Source organism: Sebastes umbrosus, chromosome 10 (genome assembly GCF_015220745.1).
Source record: "Sebastes umbrosus isolate fSebUmb1 chromosome 10, fSebUmb1.pri, whole genome shotgun sequence".
Taxonomy (NCBI): domain Eukaryota; kingdom Metazoa; phylum Chordata; class Actinopteri; order Perciformes; family Sebastidae; genus Sebastes; species Sebastes umbrosus.
Window position 1 is genome coordinate 650,341 of NC_051278.1, and position 13,269 is coordinate 663,609.

The 13,269-nt window shown below is 42.8% G+C and overlaps 1 protein-coding gene across 9 annotated transcripts in view; it reads right to left on the bottom strand.

The window, feature by feature from the left end:
• The window catches only part of ehbp1 (EH domain binding protein 1), a 214,095-nt gene continuing 200,826 nt past the window's right edge, over window positions 1-13,269 (bottom strand). For all 9 annotated transcript variants that reach the window (XM_037783094.1, XM_037783086.1, XM_037783088.1 and 6 more), the window contains 2 exons: window positions 1,567-1,681; window positions 1-1,138 (listed from right to left, as the gene is read on the bottom strand). In XM_037783094.1, coding sequence (XP_037639022.1) covers window positions 1,048-1,138; window positions 1,567-1,681 — 206 coding nt within the window. In that variant the 3' untranslated portion in view covers window positions 1-1,047. The remainder of the gene's footprint in view (window positions 1,139-1,566; window positions 1,682-13,269) is intronic.

Here is a 13,269-nt window from a genome sequence, read left to right on the forward strand (position 1 = left end):
GTGGAGTATGAAATCATAAGGACTTTATTATTATTGAAGACTCGAGGTTATGACACTGGAATAAATAAACAGATAAATGTTCCAACACGTAAAAAGGACAAACATCTGCACCAGATGTTGGAGCTCTAGAAGTGATGCACGTGGAAGCAGAATGTCTCTTCTTCAGAATACAATAAATAGAAACCAAAAAAGTTGTTGAGCAAAAAAAAACAAAACGCACATGAGACATGATGGTAGGTTCACTCACAAGAAGCAGCTTAAAAAGGACAAACAGCAATAAATAATAATAATATATATATTTTTTTGTGTTCGACTGCATGAATCCTGACAACATGAAACAAAAAGGATTTTTTTGGAAGCTATCTGTGATGAAAATATACAACATGAGAGTTTAAACATGAATCTTTCTTTTGGTAAACTGCTTTCAAGCCAAGACAATAAAAAAAAGCAATATAGGAAAGTTAAGATTTATGAATGCCCCCCCCCCCCCCGACACCCTTTAAGATATTTTACAAGTAAAAACTCTAAAATGAATTACAGTCAAGTAATGAAGTAGCTTGAAAAGACTGATATTATTTTTTCCTTTTAAAAGTCCAACTGAGCGTCTCAACATGATGAGAAGATAAACCCCCCCGCCCCCCAGTAAACCCAGTTGTGCTGTACCTCGACCCGACTGCTCTCCACATTCAGACAGAGGAGGAGGCTGCTGCTGCTGCATCATGCAAATATCACACAGGGTTTGCACCGCTCTCCTCTCACACACATTTATATTACATATAGAAAGTACCGTTCCTGGGAACCAAAAGGAGAATTCAAATAAAAATATGGTATAGAAGAAGGACACGTAGAGTCAGTATAAAGTCAAAGGCATCGCAGGGCCTCGGAGTTCTGCCCGGTCTCTGGACCAAAACAACAACCACATCAGATAACCGTCTAGGAGAGCCTCTATCAAATCATAATAATTATAATCATAATAATAATAACAGTGATACATTTCTTTATCGGCTACATTTGTTGGTTGTGTTTTTTTTTAATCTGAAATAACAATCATTGAAGGACACACTTCTCCTCTTTCTTGGCCATCTTTCCTTTGTTCTGCTCCAGCGTCCTCTCCAGGTGCTCGTCCTCCTCCTCGGCCCTGCGGAGGGCAAAGGTCAAAAGGTCAGATGCGTCGGGGGAAGCGGGGAAGAGGAGGAGGAGAGGGGTAAACACACACACACACACACACACACACACACACACACACAGGTAACACAGTCGGTGTCACAGCAACCGTCTCCGTGCCGCCTGTTGAGTGGCCTGTAGCGCCGGAGACCGAGCGGTGACCTTTCACCCTCCTGGGCATCCTGTCGGCGGTCGACAGTGCCGCCAATCTGGACGGGATCACGGCCGTGCAGTTGTGCTACTGCAGGCTGGAACGCACTGTGTTTTCACTACTTTTACGGTTTCCGGGGGACCGCCGGAAATGTAACGCTACGCACCGACTCGCCACGGGAGGTTGGACATCAGCCAGACTTTATGACTGTGACTCGTGTGTCTGGTGTTGGAGGATTGTGGGTAACTTACTCTTTCTCCTGGGCGTCCAGGTCCCGGACCAGCGCGTCCCGTTTGTTGACCAGTATGACCAGCTCATCCAGCAGCAGCTGCTCTCGTCTCTTCTGGGCCTCCGTCTTCTGCCAGTCTGCAACGAAACCAGAGAGACAAACTCCGTCAGGACAGGAGACGCTGAGGACGTTTTATTCTAAAACACACTTTGTCACACGGATGAAACGTTTTATATCTTTGTCCTGCCAGGAAGGACAGAGCAGACTGATGAACTACCTCACAGCTCAACATGAACGTTAAACAACATCTGTACACATGGTGACCTCAGAGCCTCCAGGAATAGAGACGCTCCTCTAATCAAACACTTTGGACGTAATGTCACCTGCTTCCAACTCTTCACCAACTCTTCATCAGCTCTAACATGAGCTTCAACATGACGGTCTTCTCACTAACCTGCTGGACAGTGAGGAGACGGAGACCAGAGTGTGTAGATACGATGTGTAAACACACTCCGTCAGGTTGTGTGTGTGTGTGTGTGCAGTGATGATGTGTTGACCCGAGCAAACACACTTGAAGGATATCGTTGTTTGTATTGTCGTGTTAATCTGCACACACACAGATATTTGAGGAATCACGTTCTCACGGGAAAACGCTGCTTCTATAAAGACTTCAATCTGAATATCACAAACACAGATGAGTGTTTTTAAAAATGATTTCATCATCTATCATGTATTAAAAGTGACCGCTCTGGTGAACACAACGGCTCTGTTGGTTTCTATTTTAGCCAAAAACATTTGAAACATTTAAAGGGACTGTATGTTAGTTTTTACACGTAGAAACATGTTTTAATCGTTTTTATTGTCAGTGTGTGAACAGGCTGTAACTTCACCTAAACAATGAGACCTTCTCTGACTTCCTGGGTTTCCTCTCTCAGCCTGTAGACGGCTTTAATGTGAAGAATGGGGACATTTTCTTTCTGGAAAATTCAACAATTGTGACGTCATGCGTGTTTTTAATTTCAGCTCCGCTTACGGGCCTAACGGCGTGCAACTATATCTAACATTCGGTTAAAAATGGAGTCCGCTAACGCCAACAAACGACCAGCCCCCACCACCACCACTACTCAGACTCCAACACAAACGCCACAGATATACAGTATGTGTAAAGACTTACATACAGCCCCTTTAAAGCTTCGAGGTTAAAGTTTCATAAAATCATCTTGGATAAAGATCGAGTGACTTCATGTTTCTACAGTTTAAGATTAAAAAATGCTTCACAGAAACATCTAAATAAATAGAAACATTTAAATAATAGAAACATCTAAATAAATAGAAACATTTAAATAATAGAAACATCTAAATAAATAGAAACATTTAAATAATAGAAACATCTAAATAAATAGAAACATTTAAATAATAGAAACATCTAAATAATAGAAACATCTAAATAAATAGAAACATCTAAATAAATAGAAACATTTAAATAATAGAAACATCTAAATAAATAGAAACATTTAAATAATAGAAACATCTAAATAAATAGAAACATCTAAATAAGTAGAAACATTTAAATAAATAGAAACATCTAAATAAATAGAAACATTTAAATAAATAGAAACATCTAAATAAACTCAAACATCTAAATAATAGAAACATTTAAATAATAGAAACATCTAAATAATAGAAACATCTAAATAAGTAGAAACATCTAAATAAACTCAAACATCTAAATAATAGAAACATCTAAATAAATAGAAACATCTAAATAAACTCAAACATCTAAATAAATAGAAACATCTAAATAATAGAAACATCTAAATAAATAGAAACATCTAAATAGAAACATTTAAATAATAGAAACATCTAAATAAGTAGAAACATCTAAATAAACTCAAACATCTAAATAATAGAAACATCTAAATAAATAGAAACATCTAAATAAACTCAAACATCTAAATAAATAGAAACATCTAAATAATAGAAACATCTAAATATAAACATTAAATAATAGAAACATCTAAATAAACAGAAACATTTAAATAAATAGAAACATTTAAATAATAGAAACATCTAAATAAATAGAAACATCTAAATAATAGAAACATCTAAATAAATAGAAACATCTAAATAAATAGAAACATTTAAATAAATAGAAACATCTAAATAAATAGAAACATCTAAATAAATAGAAACATCTAAATAAATAGAAACATTTAAATAAATAGAAACATCTAAATAAATAGAAACATTTAAATAAATAGAAACATCTAAATAAATAGAAACATTTAAATAAATAGAAACATTTAAATAAATAGAAACATTTAAATAAATAGAAACATTTAAATAAATAGAAACATCTAAATAAATAGAAACATTTAAATAAATAGAAACATCTAAATAAATAGAAACATTTAAATAATAGAAACATCTAACATCCCGGCCTCTCTGTTGGTTCCTCCGCTGGATAAACAAACAAACAGGTGACTCTCAGTCCTCCGGGGTCTTTGCAGGAAGGGGCCCCACAGGGCCCCACAGGGTCCAGGTGGGACCCCGATCCAAATCCCCTCAGCCTCTCCCTGGAGGGGAGGGGGGCTGCCCACGGGAGAGCGCTCGCTCCCCCCGGGGCTCAAATATCCGCCGGCGCCCTCGGCTCCACATTCAGCCTCACCCCCCCCAGACCTCTCCCTCCTCTCACCCCCCCACACTGATCAGAGCTCCATCTGAACAACAATCAGTCTGTTTACCTGCTCTTTGTACAATTTAAACAACCAACCAGCTTCTACTTTCACCACGTAGGACGACTAGTATATCCATTAAATACAAAGTGCATGTTGCTGCACAGACAGCGTCATTTTAAAGGTCCCGTATTGTAAGAAGTCAGATTTTAACGTCTTTTTTTTATTATAAAGCAGATTAAAGTGCTATATAAATACTGTGAAACGCTCAATCCACAGAGAAATACACACAGCCCGTATTGAGAAACTGTGCGTTTGAAACAAGCCGTCAGGATTTCTGTGCATTTGTGATGTCACAAATCTACAATATTTAGACCATTTTACAGTTTTAAACGTAAACATTCTAAATGTGTCCCAGTTTATTTCCTGTTGCAGTGTGTGTGAACGACATCAGCTGACAGGAAGTAAACATGGACCCGAGCTGTTGCCTAGCGACGCAATTCCATTGAAATGCGCTAAAACGGAGCGTTTCAGACAGAAAGGTAAATACAGGTATATTCAGGCAGACTGAAAATTCTCTGATTCCAGCTTCTTAAATGTGAATATTTTGTGCTTTTATTTCCTCCTCTGTGACGGTAAACTGAACATCTTTTGAGTTGTGGACAAAACAAGACAGTTTTCTGACATTTTATCGACCCAAACAGCTGATCAATTAATTAAAGGTCCCATATCAGCTCATTGTCAGGTTCATACCTGTATTTTATGTTTCTACCAGAACGTGTTAACATGCTTTAGTCTTCATAAAACCCTTTATTTCCCTCATACTGTCTGCCTGAATATGCCTGTATTTACCCTCTGTGTCTGAAACGCTCCATTTTAGCGCATTTCAACGGAATTGCGTTGCCAGGCAACGATTGGTTACTTCCTGTCAGCTGATGTCATTCACATACACTGCACAGGATTTAAACTGGGACACATTTAGAATGTTTACGTTCAAAACTGTGAAATGGTCTAAATATTGTAGATTTGTGACATCAATAATGAACAGAAATCCTGACGGCTTGTTTCAAAAGCAGAGTTTATGAATACGGGCTGTGTGTATTTCTCTGTGGATTGAGCCTTTCAATACTTTCACAGTATTTATACAGCACTTAAACCTGCTTTATAATATAAATACTATGAAAATCTCACTTTTTACAATATGGGACCTTTAAGAAAATCAGTATCAGATTAATTAACAACGTAAAACAACGGTTAGTTGCAGTCCTACGTCTCTCTGCAGATTTGTCCTCGCTGTCCGACAGCTAAAGGAAAAGTCTCCGGCTCAGTGTGAGAACGTGTCCCCCCCCCCTCAGAAACCCTCCATCGTTTCATATTAAAATAAAAAAAGAGAGAATTCAAACCCAGCGGAGACAAACTCCTGTTCACCCCTCTATCAATATTTAACCGCCTATTGATTGGAGAATAAAAGGAATGTTGTAAAATGTCACTCCCAAAATAAGTGTGGCTTTATTAAAAATAAATATCCCCCCCCTCCTCATTGAGTCAAATTGCGGCAGTCAGGCTGTGTGTGTGTGTGTGTGTGTGTGTGTGTGTGTGTGTGTCACGCTGGGCCCAGTGTGTTTGTCCTGAAAGGTTCTGCTCTCTCTCTCTTCATTGGCTCCGTTCGTCCCTTTGAAGTCGACCACAGAGCGAAATGAACACAGTCCCAATATTTGGTTCCTCTCTTCCTCTTCCCTCCCTCCTTCTTTCTTTCTTTCTTTTTCTCAGGGAAGCTCCTCAGGCTTTGTTGGGGAGTCCACAAATACTTTATAATAATCATAATAATAATTATGTCAGATACGTCCCGGCCTGCATCGGAAGAGCGTTTCCCTTTTTTTTAATATGATCTGAGGTTAATTCAGGATCCTGAAGATCCAGATGAGTCATCATCTTTAGGTAATTGTGAGACAGGAATGTGTGTCTCCATATCCGCCACACACTCTTTTCCCACAATCCTCTCTGTCTCTCGGCGAGGCTGGCCCACAGGAGGAGGAGGAGGAGGGTTCAGGGGGGGGGGGGAACTTCCCACAAAAACACAGAGAGGTATGTAAAAACCCTCCTGAGCTCCTTCACAGCTCATCTCAGCCAAGAAGCCAAAGTCCTGGTCCAGGGGGGGTGGTGGGACAGGGGGGTGGTGGTGGTGGTGGTGGGGGGGGAGACGGGGCGAGCACACGGCTGTCAATCACACGCCGCAGAGTCCCGCCCCCCTCATTAGGAAGGTAAACAATAAGGAGAGCCGATGAGAGACGTGACCAGGCAACACCAGAGCAGGGCAGGCTGGGTAACCAGACACCCAGGAACAAACAAAACACCCTGCAGCCACTCAGAGACCCCCCCCCCCCCCCCCACCACGTAGACCCCGCCCCCATCAGAGAGAGAGAGAGAGAGAGGTTAAAGACTTGGAGAGACTCACACGGTGGGTGCGTATTCAGATAACCCTCGCCGTGCACGCCAACGGTAACCATGTGAGTCTGCACAAGGCACACAAGAATGCACTGGTTCAAATCCCCATGAACCCCCCCCATTCCCCCCCCGCTCTCTGCCACGCTAAATTTATTCAAACTGGTCCAAAGCTCCGTTCTCTCAAAGCGAGGAGAGGCCGTCTCACGTCCATTTATCCGTCTCTCTCTCGTCTCCTGTCTCTCACACTCACAACGATGTGACATCACAGAGTTCGATCCTCAGCTTCATACGCTGACAGACGACGTTCTCCGGACTCATTCCTCTCTTCCTCTCGTCTCTCTGCTCTCTCTACCTCCTGTTCTCGTCTCTCTGCTCTCTCTACCTCCTGTTCTCGTCTCTCTGCTCTCTCTACCTCCTGTTCTGGGGTAAAAGGCCTCCAGAAGCTGCTTTTGGCCGAAGTCCAAGTGGAGTCAAGAGACAAAAGAGTGTCACCAGAGAAGAAGAAAGTCGACGGGCGGGTAAATACGAACTATCTCAGCAGCAACCGGGAGGTCTGATCCTCTGCTACGTCACAGGGTGAATCACTTTTTGATTAAAGGCAAAAGTGTTACAAACCTAGAAGAACAGATCAACTTGTATTTATCTAATCCAGAACTGAATTAAAGATTGATTATTTGATTGTTCAAGTATTGTTTGTGTTTTCAAACTCTGATATATCGTCTCCAAACTGTTGCACTGACGACAATGAACACGGGCACTTTTGACTCAATACGCCTCAATACACCGTCCTGCTGACACTAATACTTGTGCACCAAATCTGCAAAAAGTAGCCGCTGAAAATAGTCCCCAAAAAACATTATTTATTCCTGTTGAGTAACATTTGCTATAAACTACAGAGCTCAACTGTTTAAAGAAATATCTGTGACCTGATTTCAAAGATGTATGTCTTCAGTAGGAACTGAAGCTCGGAGCCGAGGCAACAGACAGGAAGTCAGGGACTAAAGCCCAAGCCCCCAAGGCCTATTGAAGGAGGCTGGGTCTTGGGGTATGACACATGCGCAGTGTAACTGGAGCTGCGGTCGTGCGTTGCGATTGGCTCAATTTTGGCGAGTGCAGACCAGACTTTACAGCGCATGTGTTGTACCCCAAAGATCTGACGCGTTGATGACGCGTGACCGAGTCTCCTTCTATAGGCCTGCAAGCCCCCAGGAAGAGCGCCGGGCTTTGAAGCACATTTTCGTAGTGGCCAAACGGCGGTACTACAACTTCCGTGTCCGTGATGCCATAGGGCCCAAAAATACTTTTTCCCATAGACTTCAATTGGGGAAAGAGACGTCTGTAGCTCAGCAGATCATTTATTTTGAGGTGAATCAACTCCCCAGTACGAACACTCTAATAGTCGTGGTTTAAGGGGCGCCCCGATAGCTCAGTTGGTAGAGCGAGGATGGAGCGAGGGCTGGGAGGAGGAGGAGTTAAAGGAAATGCTACTGCGCCTGCTCTATGGGCCCAATGGATGAGGAAGATCAACGGAATGTCCGGGTACTTTACCTCTTGGCAGTCGAGCCATTTAGGCTTCATGCTCTACTGAGAAGCTCTCATAGGAATGAACGGGAGCCTCCAACGCTGGATCCAGTTCTCTTCATACATCCATGCTAAAGCCGTATTTCCATCAAGCAGTTCAGTTCAGTTCAGTTCGTTACACGTCATTAGAACGGTCGTTTTTGCGTTTCCATTAGCAGAAGGAATGTTGTACCTGGTACTTTCTTCCTGTACAAACCCGTTGATTTTAAATAGCCAAGCTACCGTCAATAGCGCCAATGGCAGCTTGCAAAACTCCACCTTTAACTACACCATCAAGCATGAATGTAAAACAAAACCCACATCTGTTCCACCAGATGTTACAATAACCAGCATATAATGTGATGTTAGCTCCACTACAGGAGGCACTTCTTCTGGGGGGAGTGATGAGAACAGCAACACTTAAAGTACTTTATCTCCGGTTTCTGTGTCCCCTGAACGAAGCAGCACAAACTGCAATTAAATCAAAAATTATTTTCCTAAATTTCCCCCAAAAAACTGAAGTCTGACAACTCGTGGAACGAAGCCGCTCGTTATCGGCGGTTCCAGTCAACTAGCAGCCCTGAAAGAGTTGGCGACATCATCAAAAGTCGCCCATGTGATAGGATTCCACAGTGCACCTAATCAATCAGGGTCTGTAGCGCGCCGCCCCGATGTGTTACAAAGCCCAAATAGATTTACAAATGTGTGTGTGTGTGTGTGTGTGTTTGTGTGTGTGTCGGGGGTGTGGAGAGGGATAAGCTCCTGCATAGGATTACATATTGATTTTAAACATATAAAAAAGCTTATCATATCAAACCGTAACAGGAAAAACTCGGAGACCCGGCTATGCATAAATCCCTTTTAGATGGCGAGAGGGCGTCCACTTTAAAACACACACACACACCTGCGCACACACACACACACACACACACACACACACACACACAGGCCCTCGGAGGGAGCCAAGACACAGTTGTGTGTGTGTGTGCATACATAGGTGTGAATCGGTAAGCAGATAAAGAGGGCATAGTGGATCAATTTTGTGGCAGGGAGATGAGAGTGTGGCATACAGATGGCATTTTCCTGCCTGGCATCACACCAAGGAGGTACAAGGGAGGAGGAGGTGGTTATCACTGAGCACGCTCATAAACAACATCAACGCCGGCCTGACGGCCTCCACCCGTCCACAACCGCTTTAATCTGCAACCGCTGCACATCTAATCAAACTCAGGAAACTTCTTTTAATATCACAACGTTGGAGAAACATCACCTTTCCTTTTCTCCTGACTGTAATGCTCAGAGACTTTAAAGGGATAGTTTAGGTGTTTTGAAGTGAGGTACTGATCCATAGTCAGTGTTTTACCTACAGTAGATGACGGTCGGTACGCCCACCGTTTAGAGAAACAGACAGGAGCACCAGCACAGGAGCAAAGTAATATACTGCAGTGGACGGGGGGGCAGCAGCAAAACAGATTTCAGACACCTAAAACATCAATATCAGTTTAAGTGTTAACTATATTTACAATATTTTCCCCGGTTTATCTTGCCGTCAGACAGCCCCTTTCTGACGGTGAACTGAAGCCGCTGTATCCTCCTCTCGCCAAAGCCACCAGACTCCATTGAAAAAAGACTCTGGACCGTGTTCGGTCAGTCTGTGAGTTTGTGGCTGAACTGTTCCACTAATAGTCAGTGTTTATGTCTGTAATGTTAAATCCAGCGGTACATGTCCACCAGGACCGGCGAGGACACTAGAGGACGCTCTGCTCCACTCAACTGGCCGTTGAAGCGGTGACGTAACCTCTCATTGAAAGCACCTGATTGGTCCCTGGTTTTCAACATGGCGACCTGCTCGTAAACTTTCTGTTATTCCGTCTAAACGATCCACTAAAATCTACTTCTGAACACATTTAAAGAGAGAAATAGGCGATGTTGAATCTGCTTTCATTTTAGAGCTCGATCTCCTAGTTTGACAGCTTGGTCCTAGTTTTGTGGAAAAGGACCGTTAATGGCTAAACGGCTAATGAGGGAACTCCAACACTCGGCCGGCCAATCGTGTAACTTCATCAGACAAAAACCTCTAATTTCACCTCCCAGAACACGGGGGTTGCTGGTCTACCGCTGCCTCGATTGATTAGTTTGTTTGTCTTATAAACTAATCGTTCGAGGCAGCGGTAGACCAGCTACTCCGTGTTCTGGGAGGTGAAGGTAGTGTTTTTTCAATGGAGTCTGGTTGCTTTGGCGAGAGCATAGATAACATATACTGTATAGCTGGTGAGGTTAAGCACTGAAAATATTAATAATATAGTGTAAACTTCAACTGCCAGAGATTTCTTTAGGCGGGCCTTTCTTTAGGTGTGCGTGCCGACCATCATCTACTGTTCGTAATACACTGACTACGGATAAGTACCGCCAGGAAATAGGGCCACCAATGACCAGACCTCTCTGGTGTTAATGTGATATGCATCCTATTACTGTATTTCTGTTAATATTTTCTCTTTATTAACATTGTACCTATTTCTGGACCTGCCTTTAAACCTTTATTTCAGTTAATATCTCCATCAGCTGATGGTTGAGATGTAAACTAACTTTATAAAGAGTCTTCTCTCCATTTAGTAATAATGAAATGTTCTAACCTCCTCTCTGCTCCTGCGTCTCCTCCTCTGAAGTCTTTCCCTCTACGTTTCCTCTCTGTGACTTCTGGAAGTGTTTGAAATGTGTTTCATCACGACACCAAAAATGACTGTTAAGATCTTCTAAGTCATAAAAAAAATAATCTAAGAAAAGTTTTGAAGAATTTGTTCTTTAGCAGAATATCAGCTTCAGAGCTGATTTCAGAGGAGTCCTCTCCTCCTGACTCCTCTCCCCACCTCAAAGCACTTTCTTCCTCTCTTCCTCTCATCCCATCCTCTCATCCTCCCATCCTCTCATCCTCTCATCTTCTCGTCCTCTCGTCCTCTCATCCTCTCCTCCTCCCTCTCATGTGTCTGAGTGTCACGCAGCTCTAGTCAGCAGTACAGATGTAGAATGAAACGTCATGACTCAAACTTTCTCTGTTCCGGTCTGAGGCGTCCAGCAGAGACGGGGCCGAGCAGCTAAACACAGTTAACTTAGAACATCTCCTGTTTTTAGCTCCAATCTAAATCCTAAATATTTACACTAGAGCTGCGCAATCAATAAAATTTAAATTTAAATTCTGGCTTCAAAAGATTATGAAAACAAGAACATCAAACGATTAATGTGCCGCATTCAGGGACGGCCGCTCAGTGTAGGAGGATCCCCTCGTGGGAACTCTTCTAGATGCTGGCGTGCCCTCGCCTGGCGTATTTCCTCCGTAGTGGTGCGCCGCGACCAGCTCTAGGACGGCTTGGAACGGCCCGCGGTTAACATCTATACAACCAACGTGTTTATGATTAAAACAGTTTACTGAAGCATGCAGTTCTTCATAGATCTATAGCCTCTTCATTTACACCTGATTGAAGCATTTAACTTTAAAATGCATGAAGTTTGATGAAAGTCACACATGTTTTATCTGTTCTAAATGAACCTTAAAGGAGATTAGTCCAGTATTTAATCCTCTTATCAACATGGGAGTGGACAAATATGCTGCTTTATGTAAATGTATGTATATATTTATTATTGTAAATCAATTAACAACACAAATCAATGACAGATATTGATCCAGAAACCCTCACAGGTACTGCATTTAGCATAAAACAATATGCTCACATCATAACATGGCAAACTGCAGCCCAACAGGCAACAACAGCTGTCAGTGTGTCAGTGTGCTGACTTGACTATGACTTGCCCCAAACTGCATGTGATGATCATAAAGTGGGCATGTCTGTAAAGGGGAGACTCGTGGGTACCCATAGAACCCATTTACATTCACTGATCTGGAGGTCAGAGGTCAAGGGACCCCTTTGAACATGGACATGACAGTTTAGAGCGTTATTTAACTCCTTCATGACCAGCTAGTCTGACATGGTTGGTACCGATGGATTCATCAGGATCTCTAGCTTTAAAACTGAACCCGCTACAACCTCCGAAAAATCGATTGCGTCAATGCGTAAAAGAAATTAGTGGCGTTAGTGGTATTAACTGGGTAAACTGTTAGCATTGTTAGCTGTTAGCTGTAGCGTATATTGACCTGGACAGACTGTGATGGAGACTGATAGCTCTGTATGTGAGGTGACTGAGAGGAAGAGATAGAGGGAGAGTCCTGTGTATCACTGCAGGTATGTATTTATCTCAGCTGGTGTGTGTGTGTGTGTGGGTTTTTTCCCCCTCTGCTCTGACTCACAGTGCATCTCTCTCTCTCTCTCTCTCTCTCTCTCTCTCTCTGTGTCATCGACTGGCCAACCAAATCAGCAATTACTCGCACGCCCGACCATCGCTCAATGGACCTGCCCAAGCACCAAATAAGAGCTGGGGAGACGGACGGCCAACACACACACACACACACACATGGTCACAAATATACACACACATAAAAAGACAGACACTCAGGTGGACACACAAACACACCTGTGAGATGTAAACACACAGATGCAGACCAACAGATCCTCACAAACACACACACACACACACACACACACACACAGTGTGTGAGGACTATCTGTGGCGGCTACAGAGAGGTAGAGCCTGTGAATGTTAAGTGCCTCCCTCGGGGAGGGCTGATAAGTTAGTCAGCTGCAAATCCAACAAGTCCACATGAAGGCAGAGCGGAGCGCGGTGACACGACACACACCACCTCTCCACCTCACACACTATCTCTGCTCTCACACACACACACACACGCACACATACACCATATATAAAGAAATATGCACTCACAGAGGAAACCTACAGACTCAAAGACAAAAGCAGTCTTGTACAAACAATTCAGCTCAGAACAGAAAAACAAACAGAAAGACACACACAGTGAATCTCACGGCTGCAACACACAGTCACAACATGTAATCTATTTGATTCGTGTTCATGACGCTCAGCACGACTTCCAATGTCCAGCAACATGTGACGCACGCAACAATTTCCACTCCAGTCTT